The sequence below is a fragment of the Phalacrocorax aristotelis genome, chromosome 1 (assembly GCF_949628215.1).
Source record: "Phalacrocorax aristotelis chromosome 1, bGulAri2.1, whole genome shotgun sequence".
NCBI lineage: Eukaryota > Metazoa > Chordata > Aves > Suliformes > Phalacrocoracidae > Phalacrocorax > Phalacrocorax aristotelis.
In genome coordinates this window covers 85,211,274-85,234,245 of record NC_134276.1, presented here as the reverse complement: position 1 = coordinate 85,234,245, position 22,972 = coordinate 85,211,274, and the positions used below count along the sequence as shown (strand labels likewise).

Genomic DNA, 22,972 nt, shown 5'->3' with positions numbered 1-22,972 from the left:
TGGGAAACTAGTTGTAGTTTATCTGTTCCTACTGGAACCGCAGGGATCCCATCTAAGTATCAGAACAAAAAGCTGCTGGGAGACATGAACATCGCGGTTACCAAACCCAGAAAGGAACCCGGCTGGTGACCTAGAAGTCAGCCCACAATGATCCACGGAAACATACTATCACTTTGGAATTGCTTTGTATTCAGTCTTCCTCTTGCTCCGTTTAAGAAGGGAATTACTGTATTTTGGGTCAAAGGAAAATTTTTAGGACCCTTTTTTACCATTAATACTGAATTCAGAGCTTATGGAAGAGAAGAATGGACGTCCAGGACATATGGGACACATCCACATAGCTAAATAGGAGAATATTTCTAGCAGCTACAATCATCTAGGTCTTCCACAACTTTTACGATGTCAGAAAAACCTCACTTGCCAGCGAGCTAAACATTTTGCTTCCCACTTCTCAGAATGAGAAGCAATTATGGACAACTCTGCATGGCAGAGCTGACACTTGGTGTCTCCCGGTCCTCCATCTTTTATACTTAAGAGTTATAAGCAGAACAAAACCAAAAACCAACAAACTCAAAAAACCACCACCACCCCCCTGCCAAAAAAAGAAAAAGTGGGGCATTCTGAAAGCAGTGGCAGAAAGTGCATCCAGATCCAGTTTCTAAAACTCGCAAGAGCTAGTATCCAAGTGACAACGAACACACACACGGAAACCCTGACAAATCCTCCCCAGCTAGATGGCAGCCAGCAGATCTAGTCATCTTGAACTAGGCTAATTGAAAATGCTGCAAAATCTTGTGTCTCTTCATGGAGAAAAAAAAAAACCACCCAACCATCATGTGCTGCCCCCACACCCCCCCCCCCCACCCCCCCCCCCCAAAGAAAAAAATCAACAACCCACAAAACAAAACACACACCAACCCCACTTGGATTCCAATGACCTTTCAAATATCTGCCAGGAGATTAAATACTTTGTTCCAGGTTGCCTTAATACAAAGGTACCGCAGAGGCTGTCGTTTTGCTGTTCCACACCCTTATGGTTCCTCAGCAGATGACATTTACAAGGCACCACAGCCTCCCTTCTGAACAAGCTGCCTGGCCACCATCACTGCTACACACAATGGCAGAATCAGTCTATCCAACAGAAAGGAACAAAGATGATGTCCTCCTTCCCAAAAATCTATGCATTTAAGATGTCATAGTGCTTTAACACATAAGCAGTTCAAAACAAAGTGTTCTGATTTAGTTCAAGACATTACAGGTTTTTAAACATTTCCAAATCAAGTTCTCTTGTGAACATTTCTCAGTTAACTTTGCCCCAGAAGGCCAGAAGAAATTCTGGCATTTCACATAAAAATGTAATTCTGGGTTTTGTTCTGCTTTGCAGACAAAATGAGACCCTGCAATTCAGGAGAAAACAAACTCTGTGACACAAGATGCAGTTTTGACACAAACAGAAACCACATACGGACTTACCTCCCATTTCATCAAAATCATTTTTTCTAAAATAAGGTTCTTTCTTCAGTAGTTACTATGATGCAATTCTCTAGACTGGCTCCCCCCCAGAAGACTTGATGCTCCCTGCACCCATCTTATTCTGTCACATTTGGCACTTTTCCTGAGTTCATTTTCCTAGCGCTTATAACCACAGCAGGTACTTTTAAAGACAATGCAACGAACACTCAAAACATTATCCTCTACAGTTGTGCAGTTATCTTAATATCACAGACTAAAATCCTTCTTTAGTTGAGAGTTATGGATTATTTTTATAAGACTGAAAAGCTGTCAAAAGACTTCTTAACTGAAGGTGTACTGTTGTAGCTAACTCCATCGCCTATGCTGTGTGCAGAAGACACCTCCTGCCCTCCCTTGATTTTAAACCCCATTTACCTCTAGTCTGAATCTAGAATACATCGCTTGGAAAAGCGGCTTAAGTTTTTTCCTCTTCCACACCACTAAACAAAACCCTAACATTATCACCATTTCACCCAGCATGCTTGCACCTTATGTGTTGAAATGCGTCATTCAGTCAGTGAGAACCTTCTTGCTTGCGTCTAAACCAAGCGTTCATCCTCAATTCAGCTAAGGAGCACAGTACCTCAAAGCAGCAGCGGCATCACACAGAGTCAAAGATGACATCGTTGCCAATGCCCATGCACAGTATGCCAGCATTTTATAGCACATTTGATATCACAACTTGTATTTGCATTTCTATTTGTACATATTAAAGAAAAGGCAGCCTATGGCTATTAAAACGTAGAGATATTCTTATAAAGGCAGCAATTATTCAAAGGAGGGAAAGAAAAAAATTTAAATAAATACATAAATCACACTGTTGAGTTCCTTTTGCCTCCCTCCACATTTATTTTTATTTTTGGCATTTGAAACCTCCAAGTGCTTCACCTTTTACTGCTCCACTGCTGTTACTGTTGGTAACAAAATAATTCTGACTGCATTTGTTAGCCCACAGCTCTCATCCCGTTTTGCAAATGATCAGACACATTGTTTTACTCTGAAAGACCATCATCTTGGCTTCCATAAGATGTCATTGTCCAAATTATGCCATAAGTAAATAACGCATGAAATGTGATATGTTACCTATGCCAAAGCTGATCTAATGTTTCTTGGTGTGGAAAGAGAGACCTTAAGAAGAAAGGAATAAAAAAAAGTAAATTAATTTGAAAGACTGATGCCAAAAAACACATCATCATCATCATCAAGTAACACTACAGACATTTGTTATTGAAAGTAGAATTCAGCTTCATGACTTGTACTGTAGTGAGCAACAGACACCACGGGTCATGTTCAGACAGCTTAAATTCAAGCTCAGTTAAGTGTTTCCCGTCTCTAAATTCTCAGTACCACCAAGCCAATGGGAATGATGGGGTCCGAACCCAGTGTTTCAGGTATGGCCCTGCTCAAAGGCGTAGCTCCCCACCACCTCCTTGCAGAGAAGACGACCAGCTGAGGTGCATGTTCAGACTGCAGGACTACGCAGATGCAAGGAATAAGATACTGGAAGAACCATCTGCGGCTTGTTTTGGATGGGGGAAGACAGCTCAGGGCAGAAAAAAACCCCACAGAGATCAAAAATAAAGAAGCAGAAGGAAACGCTGAAGACGTGCTTTGGTCATCAGGCTACCTAAAGTTTCTCAAGTCTTTTTTTTTATTTAAGATATTTGCTAATCATGCTGCTGTAAGTGGGGCACTCTCGCAGCTCTGCTCGCTAATTTATGCGCATTAGGAAGGCCACTGAATGACCCATCCAGGTACAACGACAATTGAACAGGCAGCATGTAACCTTGGGGTAGTTTTAAGCAGGCCTAGTCCCAACCGGAGAGAGCCCACCGCGTACCACAGGCGTGCTCTGCACGGCCTGACAACCTGCTGGGGGGACATGTGTCAGGGACAGCTTCTTCAGCACTGCTCTCCAAACTACCACCCAGTCTGCAACAACGGGCAGCATGAAGCATCTTAACCTTCACGTTTGCAAGGCAGATTCATAGAAGAAATAAGTTATTTAAAACATTATTTAAGTCCAAAGAGACTTAAGACCCTAATTTCATTTTTTTATTTGTATTGGAACTACCTAGTTATTTTTCTAGATAAAGATCTGTCTACTTAGTCATCATTAAATCAAGATTTTTTTTTAAATATGGTAACATCTGTTTTTACTAACAAGCAGCATTTTAAAACATTTAAGCAACCACGTAGCTTAATATATATCTTAATGTTTATTTCATAAGAAATTTGCTCCGCTATCATCTTTAGTAAAAGATACATCTACTTGTGTAGGTACATGCAATATTTGCCAAGTTAAATTTAGATGACAACTGTAATTCATTTAAAAATACACAGACCATCTTCATTTGTTAGAAAACGAAAACCACACACTTATGTATATAACATTTTGAAGTTCATAAAAACATGTTTTGCCTTTTTAAACGCTTTGGTAAATAAACTGAGTATAATTTGCAGTTAGTGATTTAGCCGATTATTTCTGGTCACTGTGTCCTACCAGATGACAGAACAAATGGATCTCGTCCCCCCCACATCCTCGCACCGTGTCATTGTATCTAAAAGGGGGGGGGGTGGGGGGAGGTGCAGAACCACACTTCCCAACAGAGTTCTCAATTTTATGCAGCGGTCACCAAGTAATGCTTCTGAATACATTGGAAAAAAACTATTCCCTCTGTTCACGATAACAGGGATTACTATTTGTTCACAGTTGGTTTTCTACTCCAGCAACCTTGTCTAGTTAATTATCCACTCAGCTGTTCAACTGCCTTCAAAAGTTGAACTAGCACATATTGAGCATTAATGTTTTATTTTACCATACTGTTGGTATGTTTAGATGTTAATACATCAAAGAATCTTGCTTTACAAATGTTTTATCAAACGTATTCCTCAGTTTATAATATTTCAAATTTAAATAGGTTATTTATCCTGATTTCTTGTCACAAAAGTGCTTGTTCCATCTTTCATGAATCTATCTTGGCTAAGTTTTTCAGCGCAGCTAAATTCATGTTTTCAGAGTTTATCTCTGTGCTAGATTCCCCCACTGAAGTAGGGGAATTCTGTGTATTACATGTCCTCTGCAAAACAGATTGTGGACAACATCAATCAATCTGTATATAAGCATCACGATATGGACAGCATATTGCTATTGCTGCAGATACACGCACAAGTAAGTGAGGGGAACAGCTTGGTGAACCCACTGCACTTACTTAAATACCATGACAATACCACTTATTTAAAAAAAAAAATTTTCATTTTCATCACTGCTTCATACTGCCGCAATCTCTCGTGAGGAAAGACTCTTTTTCATCCCAATGGATCTTTTTCCTCCATCCCTCTTGTAGAATTATTTTAGATCACTGCCACAGCAAAGCATTATTTTATTGGAAAATTAATTAATTTGTACTTGGTTGTAATGAGGGTTAATTACCAAAGGCTGGAGGCCTTGACCGGGCTAATTCCAACCATTACACTGAATGTATGGGAAAAGCAGGTCTATGACTCTCTGGTTTTAGAGCGTGATTTGAAACACACTTGGGAAGGAACAGCTTCTACAAATCTTCTACTGTGTACCTCAACGTTGAAGTACTAATCTTGTAAGGAGTGACTAGTAAATGATCATTTAAATGATAAATAATAGTTTAAAGATGTACTAAGACCTCAACTTTTTTTAAATAGAATACAGCAAGATTGCTTCAGGTTAAGTTTTACCCTTTACTTTGGTATAATTTAGGGTTTTTTTTTAAATAAATAATATTACTATGTTTTTTACATCTGGATTTTGCATGCTCCTACTTACATAAAGACAAGTTTGCTTGTGAGTCTAGAAAGGCAATGACAGTTTGGGGATTGTGGCCAGAAGGACAGATATTGAAATGTCAGTTTTCCTTTCGTCTTCTGGCTGTACCGCTTACATGAAGTTGCTCCCCGCTTTTGCTTCTTCCTGACTCTCAGGCACCAGTAGGGTATAATTTCTCCATGTGTAGTCTTACCTAACATCACTTTTTGATGGACTTTCTGTCAGTCAGCTAAATCACATTTCCAGCACTAGCACAATGCCAAATTCTGTCAAGGGAAGGGGCACAACAGAAAAGATTTTATCTTTTATAAAGTAATTATAAGTCCAGACTTCCCTCACTCCTATTTTAACTGCCACAGTTCTTATTCTTTTCTGCCTGTTTGAGGCAGACAGTTAATCCCACCCCAGCTATCATGCAGGTACTAATTTATGCTAATGGAATAAAAAAAACATACTGCTGTTTTCCAAAGAAAAATCAACTTAGCTTTTTTTTTTTTTAATCACACTTCTGCTTTTTGAACACAAAAATATGGTTAAACTGCAGAGTTGTAACTATAGAGACAAGTCACGATAAACACAAATTAACTCACGAAGCCTATGGAAGAAAAGCAAGATCGCTGGTCTGTGTTCCCTATTCACACAGGGCTAGAAGGAGAGTCCCAGCTAAAAAATGCCGCGTCTGTGTAACCCCAGCATCATACAATTTGTACTTGTCATCCTCGGAGCTCAAAATAACGCAGCGTGTTCATTTGCAGAGGAACAAATGCGGTTTCTTAAGAAAATTGGATCTCTCTGCTGATAGCACAAGTCCACAAATAAGATTAAGGTTTATAAAACCAGGAATTAAAGATGGCATCAGACAACCAAGTGAGAATTAATCAAATAAGTCAGAAACTAATAAAAAGAGATAAGCATTTCAGTGTAAGCCTTGAGTCCAACCCTGCTCCCTAATTTCTTAAGACAAAATCTTCACAAACCACAGTAATACCAACAAACAGTAAACCTAGTACAAGGTACCTCTCCTTTGCTGATCAGTGGGCGATGACCCTATAAATTGCTATTTTATCTGAAACCCATGCAGACATGAATCCATTGGTACTTGGCACCCCTAACAAACGCACTGTGGTGTCCCTGGCTTAAGGAGCAGAGGTAACCAGCTTCAAAATGGGGTCACAAATTGATCACCCAAAATGAGACAAGGCAAATCAGCCATCGTCAACACCTGTGGCACAGCAGTTAGCATGGAGTATTGGCATCCAGTACACTCAGGGAGTATAATCAAACCAATTCCTCCAAGGAAAAGGCCAGAAACTCCAGAGAGGGTTTGCCCTTGCAGGCACACAAACCTGTCGTCATCTACTGACAGCCATCAGCCGTGCTTCCTGCCCCAAGGTGCAGCCACTTCTCCCTTCTTCCCAACCACTAGCGTGCCTCTGCCTGCCTGTTCCCCTCCTAAGAAGTGTTACTGATACTGACCTACATAACAAAGTATGCTCCAGGATTGCCTTTGCTTTAGCCATATTTTTGTGGCCCCAGTGACTTCAAAACATTTATTTTCTCAGGATTATTTTTTTCTTTGCACAAATTCAGTTCTTTTTCCCTTCATTAGGAGCCAAGGCATAGGGAACACCACTTTCAACGTCACCAACATGGGTAAATATAAATCCAGCTAATGCTATTGAGTTTCCTCTATTTCTGACAGTCTACATAACGGCATGGCACGTGACTAGTCTGCTCCTTCCTCCTTTGTCACAAATATTGTAAAAAAATAAAAATAAAAACAATTCTAGCACAGATCTTTCAGACAAGATATTACAGACATTTTACAGTTCTTTTAAAAGCCTCTGGTGAAAGATCTGCCACAGGCTTTGTGCAAGTCTAAATAAAATCTTAATGGTTCTGCCTTTAACCACACTATATGGCTGGTCAAAGACTTTCAGTACACGGGGGAGGTATGATTATATAGCCCGCAAAATCCACGCCATCCTGCCCGTCGTACCCTTCTCCCTCCTGTGAAGGGTCTGACATTTTTAATTTTAGTGCTAATTTCAACCATTTTTCCAGAACTGGAATAACTCTTGCCGAGTTCATTCTTTGATCCATTCTTTCAGGAAAGTTAAATAGGTAATAACCTCTGCTGTACCCTGTCGCCCAGCAGAATAGCTGGCTTTAATGAGCCTGGAAGTAATGAATCTGTGTTCAATCACTTCATTCTTAGCAAGACCCGGGACTCTTGGGTACACACCATCTGCTCCTACTGACCCGTCTGGTCTTGAATTTTTTCCATCTACTCCAGCATTTCCTCTTCTGGCACATGCTCTCACACTCCCTACCTGCTCTCTGTTACTTAACCTCTTTCATCTAAATAACCTCTTGGATCAAGCCAGCTAACCTTTAAACAAAACCAAACCCTTGCCCGTTTGCTGTTTGGGAGGGCACATCACTGCTTTTTCCACAGGACCTGACAAATTCAACAGCAGTACTCCAGCAGGGGTGCACCCACATGATTTTTGTCTAGACCGCAAACCCTGCCATTACAGTTAAGGAAGGTGGAAAGCCACTAGAGAGGGTCCAGAGAAGGGCCACAGATTTGGTGAAGGGTTTGGAGGGGAAGCCCTATGAGGAGCGGCTCAAGTCACTTGGTTTGTTCAGCCTGGAGAAGAGGAGACTGAGGGGAGACCTGATCGTGGTCTACAGCTTCCTCACCAGGGGAGGAGGAGGAGGGGTAGGTGCTGATCTCTTCTCTCTGGCAACCAGTGACAGGACCCGAGGGAATGGCAGGAAGATGTGCCAGGGGAGGGTTAGGTTGGGTATCGGGAAAAGGTTCTTCCCCCAGAGGGTGGTGGAGCACTGGAACAGGCTCCCCAGGGAGGCAGTCACGGCGCCAAGCCTGACAATATTCAAGAAGCACTTGGACAACACCCTCAGACACGTGGTGTGAATTTGGGGCTGTCCTGCGCAGTGAGACAGGAGTTGGACTCTGATCCTTGTAGGTCCCTTCCAACTCAGGACACTATGATTCTATGGAAGGAGATTTCCCATGATGCTTGTGAGCATCTTCCTTATCAACAAGAAATCTCAGATCAAAGACTGTATAAGGAAAAGCTTTTTTCTCTCAAAGATTTATCCCACTTATTACACAAGTACAAATCCCTGAACACAAAAGCACAGGTTCAAGACTGCCATGGCACTAAATGCCAGTTCTGGAAGCACACTGATCCGTAAAACCGCTCCTCAATGAATACCTTGAGAACAGGAAGCTGTAAATTGCACATTGCTTACAAAACGGTCCACAGCTGCCTCTTGTTACAGCCCACACAAGGGCCAGGGAATGGTGTTAAGTACCTTCCGGACTGTGCAGGCTCTGCTTAGGAGAAATCCAGAACTAGTTTCCAATCCAAATCTTCCTGCTTCTGACATAGCAAAACTCAGCATGACCATTTCTCAGTTGGTCAGTAGGGACGCCTGCATACTAAGCACTAATTATGACAGATGGGGATTTTAAAAAGCTTTAAAAAAAGAAGATGAAAACTTTCATGGTCAACAATTATTTCAAAGAAAACATGTTATCCTAACGATATCAAACGAGCTGCCTCTGCCTAGAATGGGTGTTCCCTGTACTAGCAGAAAACATAACCTGAACCTCTGCGCCTTGTTCCCATAATTGTTAGAATGGTAGGGTTTTTTAAACAGAAACTATTAGACTACATTTTTGGAGGATGATAAAAGACAAAATATCAGCGAACATCTCAAACAATGTTGTGGGGTTTTCCCTATGAAAACATACACATTTCCAATTTTTTTTCTTTTTTTTAAACACATTACATTAATTCATTATTTTTCTTAAGTCCTGGTAAAGGTTAGCAAGAATACCTGACAGCGGTGGGTTCTGAGGACAGGCGCTCTAGCCGGAGAGCAGAACACCACTGTGATTAGTGCCATATAAACAAGAGGGGGAGGGCAGGAAGGAGGAAGAGAAACAGCCCCAGATCCCACAGGCCTTGTTGTCTGAATATTCCTGAAGCCAATTACGGGCTTGTGTCCCAGCAACATTCTCCTCTGGCATAAATATACCTGGAAATAATCTACAACAGTAAAAACCAACAAGAGTATTAAAAACAAAACTAAAAAAAAGCCCAAACGTTTCCAGGCTTAAGTCACACATTACTATCAAAACGACCCCAAAACAGACTATGATAATAATTTTCATTTAAATGATAGGGTAAGGAGCTGCATAGCAAAAGTAAGAGGTTTTTTGCCATCCTGCTTTAGAAAATGAAGTGACCAATACAAAAGTCACACAAATTCACTCATAGGGTTTTAACAAGTTTCTAAAGTATACCTCTTTGAAATTAAATGCCCACTTCTTTCTCTTGGCAAAAGACCTATTCTTGGCACGAGGTCTACGCAAGATCTCTACTTTCATGGCTCAATTCACCTGCAAGACCAAGGCCAAGGACCAAAACGAACTGGCACTACAGTGCTCGGTAACATTTCTGTTTTACAGATCTGGTAAACAGCGCAAGTGAGAGAGGAAAAAAAAAAATCCTCGAAATATCATCATTTTCATACAGAATCACCTGTGTAATCTGAATTCATATAAGTCATTATGAGACGACCTGACAGCTATCAGGAAAGCAGTAGAGGAGTTTAGTACCCTCAGGCAGTGCCCAGGTACAAACTATACTTCAGCTCAATTTCAACATAACTTTTTTCAGCCTGATAAATAAAGACTACTGAAAAAACAGAATTCCTGTAAATAAAAATAAAAAGAAAATAGGAATACCCTACCTCTATTTAGCTTATTGTCAAAAGCAACTACAGGGCTTTCTTAGTTGAATTACTAACGCACAGGTGAAAACCGCAAGTCCAGCTCTTTGCTGTCACGGGAAGCCGGATGGCACAAGCCCTCTCGCATATAGACCGAGCTCCTCCTCAAAACTAAGGAGGGTTTTGGCTCGTCGCCTCTGTCGGGGACCTCTTCTGGGACTCTGCTTGTCCGGCGGTGCGAGAGCCTCTTGCTCTCTACCCAAATGCATTTGCTCTCAAGAGCAGCCAGATCAACACCAAAACATCAGCTTACCGACAGAGTTTTTTCACTGAAACACTTCTACAAAAAAAAAATATCAGGTTATCAGAAATTAAACACGCCGCACGCCCGGTGCGGCTCTGCGAACGCAGCTGTCTTGATGGTATTCAGGGGCCCTTTTGAGGAAGTTAATGGCATTACCGATCTGACCCGGGAGACCGCCAACAGCCGCCCAAGGGCTACGCATACCCTCACGCCCAGCCCAGCGGCTCCGTGTCACAGCAGGGACAAACGGGGCATCGCCTATCCCTAACGCACGGGCACCGGGAGGGAACACGGGACGCGCCTACTCAGCACCGGCGACATTAGCAGCTCGTCTGGAAAAAACACCACGGACACAAAGCAGCCCCGGGCGCCGCCATCCCCGCCGCCGCGCTGGGGAGCGCTGCCCGGCCCCGGCGGCGTGCGGCCGCTCCGCCGCCCGCACCGACCCCCGACCCCCGCTCCGCGCCCGCCGCCGCCGCTCGCCCCGGCCCCGCAGGGCTGGGCACGGCACCGGCCCGCCGCCCAGCCCCTAACTTTCCGGCGGAGGCAGCGCCAGCCCCTCTCCCGCCGGGCTGAAGGGAGCGGGTCCCCCCCCGTCCCCCCGCACCGTCCCCCGACCCACCTGGTGCAGCGTGTCCGGGGGCAGCTGGGAGGCCCGGAACAGCTCGCCCACGCTGCTGCCCCCGGCGGCCGCCTCGGGGGGCGGGCAGCACCGCGAGAAGAGCTCGGAGTAGCGCTGCTGCTCGCTCTCGCTCAGCGGCAGGAGCAGACCCCCGGTGCCCGCGGCGGCGGCGGCGGCGGCAGCAGCGGCGGGAGCAGACCCCGCCGCCGGCCCCTGCTCCATGGCCGGGCTGCGCAGGCGGAGCGGGGCAGCGGTTGCCGAGCCGCCGGGGCGGAGGTGTGGCGGCGGGGCGGGCGGGCGAGGGCGGGAGGCGGCGCCGCGCTGCGGCGGGTAAGGTGCAGTCCCCGCCCCCCGCCCGGTGCGGGGCCGCCGCCGCCGCAGTGCCCCGGCCCCGCTCCCGCCACCGCCCCCCTCCCGGCCCCGCCCCGCCCCGCCCCTCCGCTCCGCCCCGCAACCGGCGGCCGCGCGTGGGGACCCCGCCGTCGCGCGTGGCCGCGCCGTCCCCTCAGGGCTTCCGCCCCGCCTGCCCCCGTCCTCCGCCTGGCGCCTTTTTCGTAATTTCGTTTTTAGCTTCTTTTCCCTGAGTTGGTTTGGTTTTAATCTTAAGTACCGACCGCCTGCGCTTGTCGCCAGCCCCGGGATTTGGGTGCTGCGTGGGAGAGCGTCACCGTGCCATGGGGCAGACCCACGGGCACCCAGGGGCCCAGCGCCGCCGCCACCGGGTGGGTGCAGAGGCGTCAAAACCCCTCATGACGCTGGGTGACTGGTCTCTCCCCAGCCTACACCACGGCCGCCCGGTGCCCATCCCCGGTGCCCATTGCTGGTCCCCTGCCTGCCCTGCCGGCACCGCCGCGGGTGGGCTCCCTGGTGAGGGGCTCGGTCCCTCACCTGCCAACCCCACTGTAGAGGCTGCGCTGGCGGAGCTCAGGGTACTCGTTTTTCTCCCCAGGTAACGGTGGGCCCTTGTCGCCAGCCTTTCCAAAAGTACCACCTGCTGCCGAAAACGCAGCGCGGTGCTGCAGTAAGGAAATGCAATAACGTCATAGCCTGAAGCGAGTCCTAATGGATCAGCCATGACAGGTTGGCAGAGAAACACCTCACCGTGTTCTCTGTGGTTTTTGCTTTAGCATGAAGGGCAAAGAGCCCCTTGTTCATGGAGACAAGTTTCCTCTTTGCTACTCCTCTGTCAGCAGTTAACACTGTAGATGTTCCCCTTACAGGTCGAGCACCTCCTTAGAAGCCAGGCAGGTCATGACGCAAGGTAGGAGGGCCGGGTAGATCCCAGCGAAGAAGCTGTTTGTGGGTCTCACACTGTTTTTTGGAGCCTTTCCTCCCAGCAGCTCTTTGGGGTGTTTCAAGGAATAAAGTAATCAACCTGAAGGTGGTCCTTGTCTCGTGAATGCCGATGACCCGCAGAAGAGCGAACGGTTCTCTTCACCGCGGCTCTGGTGCTGACAACAGACTGGCCCACGAGAAACCAGGTTACCCGCTATTCACTTGCAGTCCTGTACCATGAGCATCGTGTGGCTAATGTTGTTGGCCGTGTTCCTAAATGCAAAACATTTAGGAATTCAATGTGGTTTAATTTTTGTACGCTTTTTTACAATTAATTCTGGCAAAATATACAATCCAAATGTAATAATTTTACGTAATGTTTTTACTAGAAAATATTAGGTTAGGGTTACTTCAGTTAAAATTGCTATCAGTTTAATTTATGGACCTTAAAGCAAAAAAAAAAAAAATTTACTAGCTCATCACCTCTGTCCTTGTTACCCAAGACCTGTATCTCTTTTTAAAATCTTTTTAAAACTACTTTACCCTCTCCACACCATGCACAAAACATGCAAACCTTTAATTCCTCTAATCCAAAACTAACCTAATCCGTGCCTGTCTTCTCTGTGTTTGGAGCGCCGAATGGGTTGTTAGCTGCGGTTATTGGCGGGTGAATAACTGATGACTGTGTTTAAGGATGGAGTGTTACGGAGAAATCATTGTCCCTTTAGGGACAGTAGATCGTCATGGTATTTTCTCATTTTAAAACATATTGTTTAGAAAAAGGGCAACACTGTTTCAGAAACTGAAGCTTGTAGCCCAACTTAAAGTGGCAAAGACCCGCACTAGCTCAGAAAAATTCTGAGTCCTCTTGAGAAGGCTGTGCAGGGCAGAGAGCGAACGATCCCGCAACGGCTGGGTTCTTCACCTGGAGAGTCCTGAGATGTCACTGGCCTTCCTTCTGTATCTCCAGTCGGGTACAAGCTACTGGTCGGAGGGAACGGTACCAGCCGTATGGAGATGTCGTAGGGCTTTACCTAACTATTGTCATATTTAACTATAGGACTATCATGAAAATAGAATAATATCTTCAAACTAGCTTATGGAAGAACAGCTGTCTTTCAGCTGAACTGGAACATGAGAGGTGCTGTGCTGACAAGCAAAGGAAAATACTGTCAACAGTTTGTGCTAACTGTGCATTTTCCTGTGCCTGAAGATGCTCATTGATAACCAACCAGCTCGATGCTTGTGATGCTAGTGTCTCGTCACAGCAAATACTCCCTGCTCCAATGCCCCAGCAGACACCGTTTGACCTTTGTTGATGTGTTGGCCTCAGTTTTTCTAAGTGTTTCTAAGGTGGACCATAGCAGGAAGATACTGGAAACACCCACTGTCCCAGGACACAATAGTCTCTCTTACCAGCCACACCTCTTACTACAAACACAGCTGCTTTTTTTTTTTCTTTTGACTTTTATTTTTTCCTTTTGACAATTTTCTCTTCTTCCTTGGCCTGTAAAACCTGCATTCCTCTCTCCATACATCCCACTCTCATCAGAAATGACACAGTGGCTGTGTTCAAAACCAGTCCACCCCAGTATTGTAATCTCCAATGTGTCATCTCCAAGACACTGAAGAGGTGAACCCCCACAAGCTGAGGGAGGAGGCAGGGAAATCCATGCCTCTCATTTCTGCAAAATAAGTGTAAGCTTATAGGTGTAATAAGCGTGAGCTGAACACCCCATGAGGATGAGCACACCTTTGGGGAACACAGGGGGTGCTCAGGTGTCTGCTCCCCCCGAATTGACGGCGTCCTTCGGCACTTAGCAGTGCCAACCACACAGACGTACTCCGCTAAACCCAATACTTACGGGGAGCTTTAATCCACCCTGTGTGCCAGAGCCGCCTTCTCTATAGTCCAGCACGCCTTGTGCAATGGCATCGACGGTCCCTGCGTGCTTTCCTGTTCTTGCGAAGGTACGTTACGTCAGACCGAGAGGCACTTCATGATAACAGAAGCCATACAAGTATCGTAGGAAGAGAGGTTCAACCTTCCTGTTTACAGGGAAGTTGTGATGTCATTACAGGTTACAAAACTTCCCTATAACCAAGAGATGCTACGTATCAGTAATCAAAACCATTCAAGTACTTATTGTTTCCTGGAAAAAAATGTCGGTTATGCAGACTGGCTTGAAATCTGACTTATCGAAGTGTCGTTTAGATCTGTGTGTGGTCCTCCTTTCCTCCTTCCCTCCCCACCCAAATAATAACGCAATGACTTACTCTAAACCCCGCCAGCAGCAGTCCTGCAAACAATTGTGTGATCACGTGTGGGAGGGAGACCGCAGTCGTAGTAAAAAAAAATTAATAAATACTACTTCCAAAGATGTGCTAGTAGGAATAGTAGTAATAGGTATGATAGGTTTATTTTTTCTTCAGGATGAAGTCGTCAGTATAAATTGTCATGTAAAATATGACATGTAATACATAATCACCAGTAAAAAAATCCATCCCAATATTTTAGTATTTAGGGGATCCGGGGAACTATTTGTATTTGAGCAGTACAACCAAAGACCAGACACTCGAATTTAAATGGTTTCTCACTAGTCTTAGGGTGTAGATCACGTCAATCTTGCCCTGGACCAAAAAGGCCAAAAGGCATGAGATCTGGCTGGCAGTTGCTTCCCGTTGGCAGCGAAAATACCCCGCAAATCACTGAGCAAAGCTTCAGAAACACAGGCAAATGGTTGGCTGGAAAACCATGATTTAGCTTTTCCCAAATCAGTCTGAGTGAATCTCACTATTGCTCCTAATGATAGTTCTTTTTATGCTGTTTGCAAAATGAAAGAAGACTTTGATGACAAGCAACTGGTGGGGCAGGTTTCCCAGCCATGGCATCAGGCATGCTTGGAATAGAGTTGACAAGCTTGTCGGTTCATGTATTGATTCAGCGTGCAAATACTCTTCTTCTTTGCATTGCTGCTTGCATGAAGATATTCCATCTCTAAGAAAAACAGGAGAAATGGTTAATGAACTGTAAAATTTGATTCCCTGTTTTCCAGCTTGTTAATACCTCTAATGCATGAAAAACCCCTACGAAATAGTAGCTGTTTCCTAGCTCTGACCCGTTCGTTGTTTTTAAAAATTAGATGGCATCATAGGTGAAAACTGCCTTCTCTGAGCAGGTTGTGGAAGATGCAGTTCCTGACAGTTTCTTCTGTAAGGAACTGAGTACATAACAGATAATAGCAGTTGGTGTCATAAAATATTTGACAAATATCCATGTATTTATTATTTGGGTGGGGAGAAAAGGAGGCCCACACACAGATCTAAACCATACTTTCATAGGCCAAATTTGAATCCAGTTTACATAACTGACATTATTTTTTCTAGCAAATGGTAAATACTTGAATTGTTTTGATTTACTGGTATGTACGGTTCCTTAGTTACAGGAGAGTTTTGTAATTTGTAATGATATCACAACTAGTTGTGTTTAGAAGAGTCTTTTTACAACGTCCTTTTGCAAAGATTTATGCAAGTAGTGTGAGCTGTAGTGGCATTAGGCTAAGCGCATGCACACATCTTTGTAAGGGCAAGGCCAGAAATACTATACTGCTTTTTAGGTAACTTTCCAGGAAAGTACAGCCTCATTTCCATTAATTTCCATCAAAGCCCCTGGCAGTTTATTTCCTTTAAAACAATGGCTTCACATGAAATTGGAAAAAAAAATATTTTAGGTGCACATTTGTTATTTTCTTAGTTTTAGTTTTGAAAGATTACCTAGTTACTTTTATATTTCGTAGATGCAAAAGGTCACTCAACAAACCAGGCATTAGAAAATGTCATTCCTCTATCATTTGTGCTTTAACTTAGGAGTTTCACAAAGCCTCCAGCAACTATCCAAACACCCGGTTTCAGCCAGAATACACCCAACCTTACCGTATTGCAGGGTAATGGTTCCTAAAGGTCACGTTGTCAGCACACTTGAAAGCCTGAACCAAGAAATGCTGCCGGGGAAGATCTATGTGATCCTGGAAGTCACACACAGGGAAAAAAAAAAAAAAAAAAAAAAGAGGGAGCTATGATTGTCTGCTCCCACAGATACCAGTTAAAAGATAGATCCTGCAATATATCCTGAAAGGTAACTGTATTCTCGTGGGCAAGGAGGCGAATGCATGTTAGGCAGAAGGGGCTATTAGAAGAGCACAAATTGTAATTAAAGAAAATTTCTTAGTGCTTGGTGAGGTGGCTAATGTTCCATTACTTGTTTCTTTTAACAAACTGTTACTGGCAACCGCGCTTTTAAGTGAAGAATAATCACAGAAAGGGACGGAGACATTAATCATTACAATGAAGCCATTAATGCAAAGCGAAATGCATATTTTCCATTTGAAGAAATAACAGTTAAGGAAAAATTCACTGCATGCCCACTCTTCTGCGTGTCTGTCTGCTAATTTGTCTCTCAAAAATTTTGCCTTCAGATTTGGAAAAGAAATCTAAGTGTTCGGTTATGAGATTACCTACTGACCAAAATGGGCTTTCAATGCTGCTAGTGCAGTCCCATGCTTCATAGGCAGTTTTGACCTAAGTAAGTTCCCTTTAAGGCAAATGGTATGCCCTTATGCCACATTCCTAGTTACGTTTTAACACAGCAAATGGTCCACCTTGTCCTCTAGTCAATTCACGAACTCAATATAAAACACAAACAAAACAGCTGCAATATGCTGTGGCTTCTCCTGTTAGAACAGAGGGTGGAAATACACCAACAATAAATGCTATTTACGACCAGGCCCAATACAGCTACAACGTCATTGCAATTGCAGTAAGTAATGTTGCAGGCATTTTCTGCAGGAACATGCACTGTGCCATACAGCTTGCAGCCTGCACGTGACAAAGCTTTTCATTCAGCATCAGTTTGAGAAGGGCTGTACTTGCACTGCATCGCTCGTTACACAAAAGCCGCTCCTAACTGCAGCCTGGCCTGCAATGTGACAGCAACCTCCAGCTCTCAGATCTCACATGCAAAGATGGAGAAACACACAGCTGGTTCATATTCCCCAGCCACCAGAGCTGCACCTCCCTCACGTGCAGCACCATGCCACGGCCTCTGCACCTCTTCATAACCTCTCTGACAAGGTAGGGTTTGTCCGGAGCTGGGCAGCTGGGCCTGGTGCGGGGTGGTGGGGCAAGCGCTCAGGCAGCGGGGTCGGGCTGGGTGGCACAGCTCAGGGGTGTGCCAGCCGCAGCCTGGTTGCACAGCCACTGCACCGTCACGTGAGAACCTCATTTCCCTTCTCCCACCCCTCCAAGCTCACAACAGATACTTGGGATATCACTTTCAAAGAAAAGAAACCCGAGAGACCTGAGTGGCATTAGTTTGGATCAGGCATTGTTTCTCAGCAGCATGGGAGAAGGTCTTGTTTTCTGGTGGAGCCCTCCTATAGCAGGGAGAGCCTCTGACCATCAGAGCCCATGGTCACAAACAGGAGACTGCACAGGAAAAATGACACAGAGCACAGCTGGACTCTTAATGTCACTGCAAGCCCAAACATCATTGCCAGCCAGCAATAAGCAAGCAGGGGAGGGTGCCATGTAGAAGGCAGAGCTGCAGAGCTGAACACAAGCATTCCCACGCGGTTTAGAGAGCTTGCCTGGGCCACAATAAAAACAGAGCACAAGATGGTTTACGGCACGTCCCCAGGATCTGCTCTCTTCTTGGAGCCTCTTGCAATGTAGGGCAAGATGCTCTTCCCAGGCCCCTCTTCAAGCTTTGTTTCCTGCTTGCAGACTTCAGGAGGGAATAGGACTGGCTGACCGCCTCCTCACTGAGTACTGCCGGCTTGCTTCCCCACTCGCTGGCCTTTGCTGGTGCCACAGCAGCTTCACTGAAGTTATTCTTCATTTACAGCAGCGTGAGAAAGTAACGGCTTCTACTGTTCGCGACTCAGTGTGCTTAAAGTCATTTATAGATTTGCTGTTGAGGTTATCTAAAGCCAGGATTTAAAATCAGGGTAGGATCAGGCCTAAAATAAAGGCTAGTCTAAAACTAAAATACATTTTATGTTATTGAGCCAACATCATGTCCATTATTACATAAAACCTTGACTTTTTAGTTACATGTGCTCGTATTGCCAGTATTGACTGGCAAAGACTAAATATTGTTAGAATACTATTTTGTTTGCCATTTATACATGTTCATTTTTCCCCCCAGTGTAAGAATTCCAGGCAGTTGACAGCTGAGATATTATTATTCAGTATAGAGATTAGATATTAAATCGCATTCTGGTGGAGAGGGAAGGTGCGTGTAAGGAAGATAAATTAGAGTCTTGTGCCTGAGGAGTGGATCTTAGTGAGACTCAGAAAAATCTGGTACCACTCCTACCTTCACTACATTTCCCATGCAACCCTGCAGACATTCTTTGTTAGTAGTACAAATAAAATATTTTCCAGTTGTACAGCAGTCCTATTAGGTATACATAATGTTTGTAGTGCGTACAGATACTCTGAAAGGGTAAGGGGTGGCCAAATAAACTCAGTGAAGGACTAGCAATCAGGACTGACTGGTGTGACTTGAGGTGTGATGACAGTGACTAACAGGAACTTGGTGAGATGCAGGATTTGATTACATGGTTCAGAACTTATTTCAGTTTTCTGTGCAGACGACTAGACTCCACAATACAGTTCAGAGATCCCATGAAGGAACCAGACCCGCTAGCTTGCAAATCAAAGCGGTACAGCTGCCCACGCCTAAGCTGACAAGCTTAGGTGAAGGCTAACAGCAAAGTTACCCTTGTGGAGTTCGAATTACAATCTGTGACTGGCACTGGGCTGGGCTGTGGTGACATACCAGCTCTTTCGTGCTAGCTACAGGATTTCCAGTATTGCTCAGCAGAGTGTCACGTAGATGTGCACCAGGAACCAACTGCCCAGGAGAAGCGTGGGGATGCAACACCCACAAAGAGAGCTCTAGATGGGAGAATGATGAGCAGCACAGTAAAAAGGAGAGACCAGGTTTCAGAAGCATCTGTCATATGAAAGAAGTAAAGAGTATCTCCCAAGCTGCCCTTGCCCTGTTTCACTCCCCTCCTTTGAGTGACCCCACTTTTCCCTGCCCTGGTTGTGGGTGACCTGGCACCTTTCCTATCATCCCTCCCTCATACAACTTGCCGGTGACTTACCACTGGGTTCCCTATCTTCCCCTGCTGGACTTCCCCCCGCAAGACATCTCTTGTCTCTCTTTGCAAGGACTCTCTTCACTCCACTTCTATCAGAGGACACAGCCCCTTCGATAAGAATATCCTGCTTCTGTGCCCAAGTGCATCATTTGGAATCTACAGCTGATGCTGCCTTTGAATATTCAGCTCTAAATTGCAGCATATTTTTACCACTGGAGATCAGCTGGGTGGAAGGAAAGAAGGAAAGAGAGAGGTCTGTCTGAAAGGTCATCTACACAAAGAGGCGCAGGCAGAGTTCAGGCTCTCCACCTCTTCCCCTGGACTCCAGCTGGACATGAGGTAGGTGTGAGCAGGAGGCTGCCTAGGTGCACTGGTGCAAGCACCCTCCTGTCTGCTGTCTTGGCCAGCTCCGAGCATAGCACCGAAGAGCTCATGTTGTCTGTGTGGATCCGCCTGGATGTATCCTGCGTCCCCCCTTGGCACGCACCGCTGCAGAGCAAAGCGGTAGATGAAGCCTTTCCTGTTTACTCCTCTGGGTGTGGTACATCAACTGCTCCTGGCCCTGATGTTAGAAAAACAATTAAAGTTGGGCCACAGGATGTGTAGCTGCTCTCTTGCGCTTGGTCAGTTAGATGCTTTACAAATATTTCCTACAACAACGCGCCAGTTCTGCTCATAACCAATATGGCAACCCCCACTGTTCGGGTGCAGGAACACTGCAGTGAAACTCAGGATTAGTCTGTCTTAAAAAAGCACAGCTAAAGACAAAAGGTTTCACAAAATATACAGTAAATATACAAAATATACAAAAAATATACAAAATATAGAGTAAATATATAATTTACTCTAAATTAAAACTCCTAGGGATGTCTGGTGGTTTTGCTTTAACATATGAACCAATTCAACAGTGTCCCTGTCTTGTGGCCTTGCGGAAGCAGCAAAGGGATCTGGTGAAGCCCCAGAAGAACCATTCTGAAGTAGGATGGCTCAAAAGCAAAGCCCTCGCTACTAGAATCCCTGGGTTCCTGGTGAATACGTAGCCTCTTTTTTTAGCAAGCAGTCAAGCATTTTTGAACAGTTGTATTTCTGATCACTGTTGTACTTTCCACATAGTTTAAATAACATACATTTGGCAAGTCTCGCCTTCTCTAAAACTATGGATAGCTTAACGGAGGAACATTTCCAGCATGTCTGTTATAATTTAATGAGTGTACTTACTCAAAGTGTAATCGATTTGAAGGGGTAAGATTCACTCAGAAAGGGCCTGGAGGTTTTTTTTTCTTGTTTTTTTGGTTCCTAATTTATTTTTCTTTTGCTCATTCAGGGTAAACAAGATAAATTTTTATGAAGTTTCTATTGTAGTATAGTTACAAAGGAGTGTATTAATTTCTAGAAAAGTTTATGTTATCAGCGTCATATTTATTAACTTGCAATATTGGGATTAAAAAAAAAAGAAAAGTTTCATAAAGTATGAAGCTCTAGAGTCAAAACCAAAGTATGGCTATACTGAGTTTGGGGGTTAGTTTTACTATGTTCCGTAGCATAACTGAGTCTTTCTTCTGCTAACTCTTGCTACAATAAACACAGTCAGGTATTCCCATACCCTGAGGGCCAGATCTCTTTATACGTGCCTAACTTTAAAATCTATGAAAGAACACTGAATTTACACAGGGCTACACACGGTTGCCAAGTCAAGCGTGTGCAGGAAAATGGCCTAAAAATTTACTGCAAGATAGACAGCACTGTAAAGATTTGCAGTAAATGAGCATGCCAGATGAGGCCTGATCTCAAACATTAAAATACAATTTTCTATTTTAGTGAACTGTCACTGAAGCTTTATCCTGAAGCTTTATCTATTGAAGCTGCATCCCGAGCGGGCATCTAAATGAAAAGTCGTAATCTAAAAAGTCAAACAACTTTTCCAGTTATAAGAAATGCCACGGAAAGAAAATTAAATGCAAAGAAAACAGAAAGCTAAAAAGAAGAGCTAAGCAGGATGAGGGGGTATGTTTTCAAAAATCCTTCAAGATTTAAAAAATATGTAGGAATTTAAAAATACGTAGGAATTTTAAAAATATCTCGGAATTTATCAGCTTTTAGACAAATATATTTCTCCAAGTTATATACATTAAAAACATTTCCGCAAGGGGAGCAAAGATGCCGGTATAGCACGGCAATATTAGAGATGCTTGAAATTTGCAGTGCAAACCCAGTCTCTCTGGGACATTTGGTGAACAGATGTTCAGAGGCAGTCTGCTGCTTGGAGTACTTACAAACCGAAAGCGTATGAGAAATGTTAGAGCTGCTGATGTTCACAAGGACAGATTCTCTTCTGTGGATTTTTTTAATGTCAGCTTTAGTATTCCTTGATGATCCTATAGATTCAGAAAAATCCTAATAACTTATTCCAAGAAAACTCAGAGGAGGTATGCAGATGGAAAATAAGTTACTTACCAGCACTCCTAATAAAAAAAAAAAAAAAAAAAAAAAAGTGAGAAGCAGGGTTTCTGAAGTGTGGTTTTGTTCTCTCTTGTCCAGATACTTGGGAACCCACAAGGGGCTGAAGGAACACCACAGGCTGTCCCCAGTGAGAGCACTATTTTGGCCTGTCTCTACCTTCACAACACTGGCAGAAAGCCTGAGTCAAAAAAGTTCTCTTCTGAAGACTTGAAGGCATTGAAGTTACCTTTTACTTGGTGCAGTCACTCAAGCCAGTGCACAGTGATCTCCTAACATCATTATTGAAATATTTTTTTATTCCTGGCTAGATCCATCTGTTTTCTCTTGCTTTCCACAGTCCAGATGACTACTGATGGAAAAGAATCAGCCCATTGATCCCACTTCCCTTTCCCGAAGTTCCGTCCTACCAGCCAGGCAGATGGGTGTTGCCCAAATTCAAGAAGCACTTGCTTGTAGCTTCTCTTGATCATCTGTGAAATTTAGTATCATATGTAACAGGGAGAAGCACTATAGCTGCCATAGCAGCTGTTAGCCAAACCCTATGTTACCAGTTAAATTAAAACTGAGAAAAATCTTCATGCTCAGTAGGCAGAAATTAGCATCCAGTTGGCAAGGCAGCTATGTTAAACCAGATACCGATCTCAGCAGCACCAGAATTAATTAGGAGTAATCGCAATCTACCTCTGCACTGAAGAGAGTTATTTTTTTATGATCGTGTATTCTCTTATCTTTATGTTTGAGCCTTTAAGACTCTGATCACATTTTTAAATGTTACTGTGGTTTGATAACTGAAGATGGTATCTCAGGATAGATGCCATTGTATTAGGCCTGTTCTAGATAAAACATCCTACACAAAAACAAATATTGAGATTAAAAAATAAAATGCCCCAAAATTAGGAAGTGTCACAAGTAAGATAGCCTACACTATGTTATTTCTGCCCTGTTGTGGGCACAAAGGCTGATAAATGAAAGGTAAAAAATAATTCTTTAATATTCAGCTATTATTTGCTAAATAGTGATGGAATGTAGCAGATGACCTGCTGTTTGGGAGACACAAC

At 44.1% G+C, this 22,972-nt stretch overlaps 1 protein-coding gene across 5 annotated transcripts in view; it reads right to left on the bottom strand.

Annotated features, from left to right (window-relative positions):
- Positions 1 to 11,420, bottom strand: part of REPS2 (RALBP1 associated Eps domain containing 2) — a 99,322-nt gene extending 87,902 nt beyond the window's left edge. For 4 of the 5 annotated variants that reach the window (XM_075096233.1, XM_075096228.1, XM_075096242.1 and 1 more), the window contains exon 1: positions 11,011 to 11,320. In XM_075096233.1, the coding sequence (XP_074952334.1) occupies positions 11,011 to 11,232 (222 nt within the window). In that variant the 5' untranslated portion in view covers positions 11,233 to 11,320. Of the gene's footprint in view, positions 1 to 11,010 lie in introns of all 5 variants that reach the window. The other variant, XM_075096261.1, reaches the window with a different exon arrangement.
- Positions 11,421 to 22,972: the final 11,552 nt, after the last annotated feature.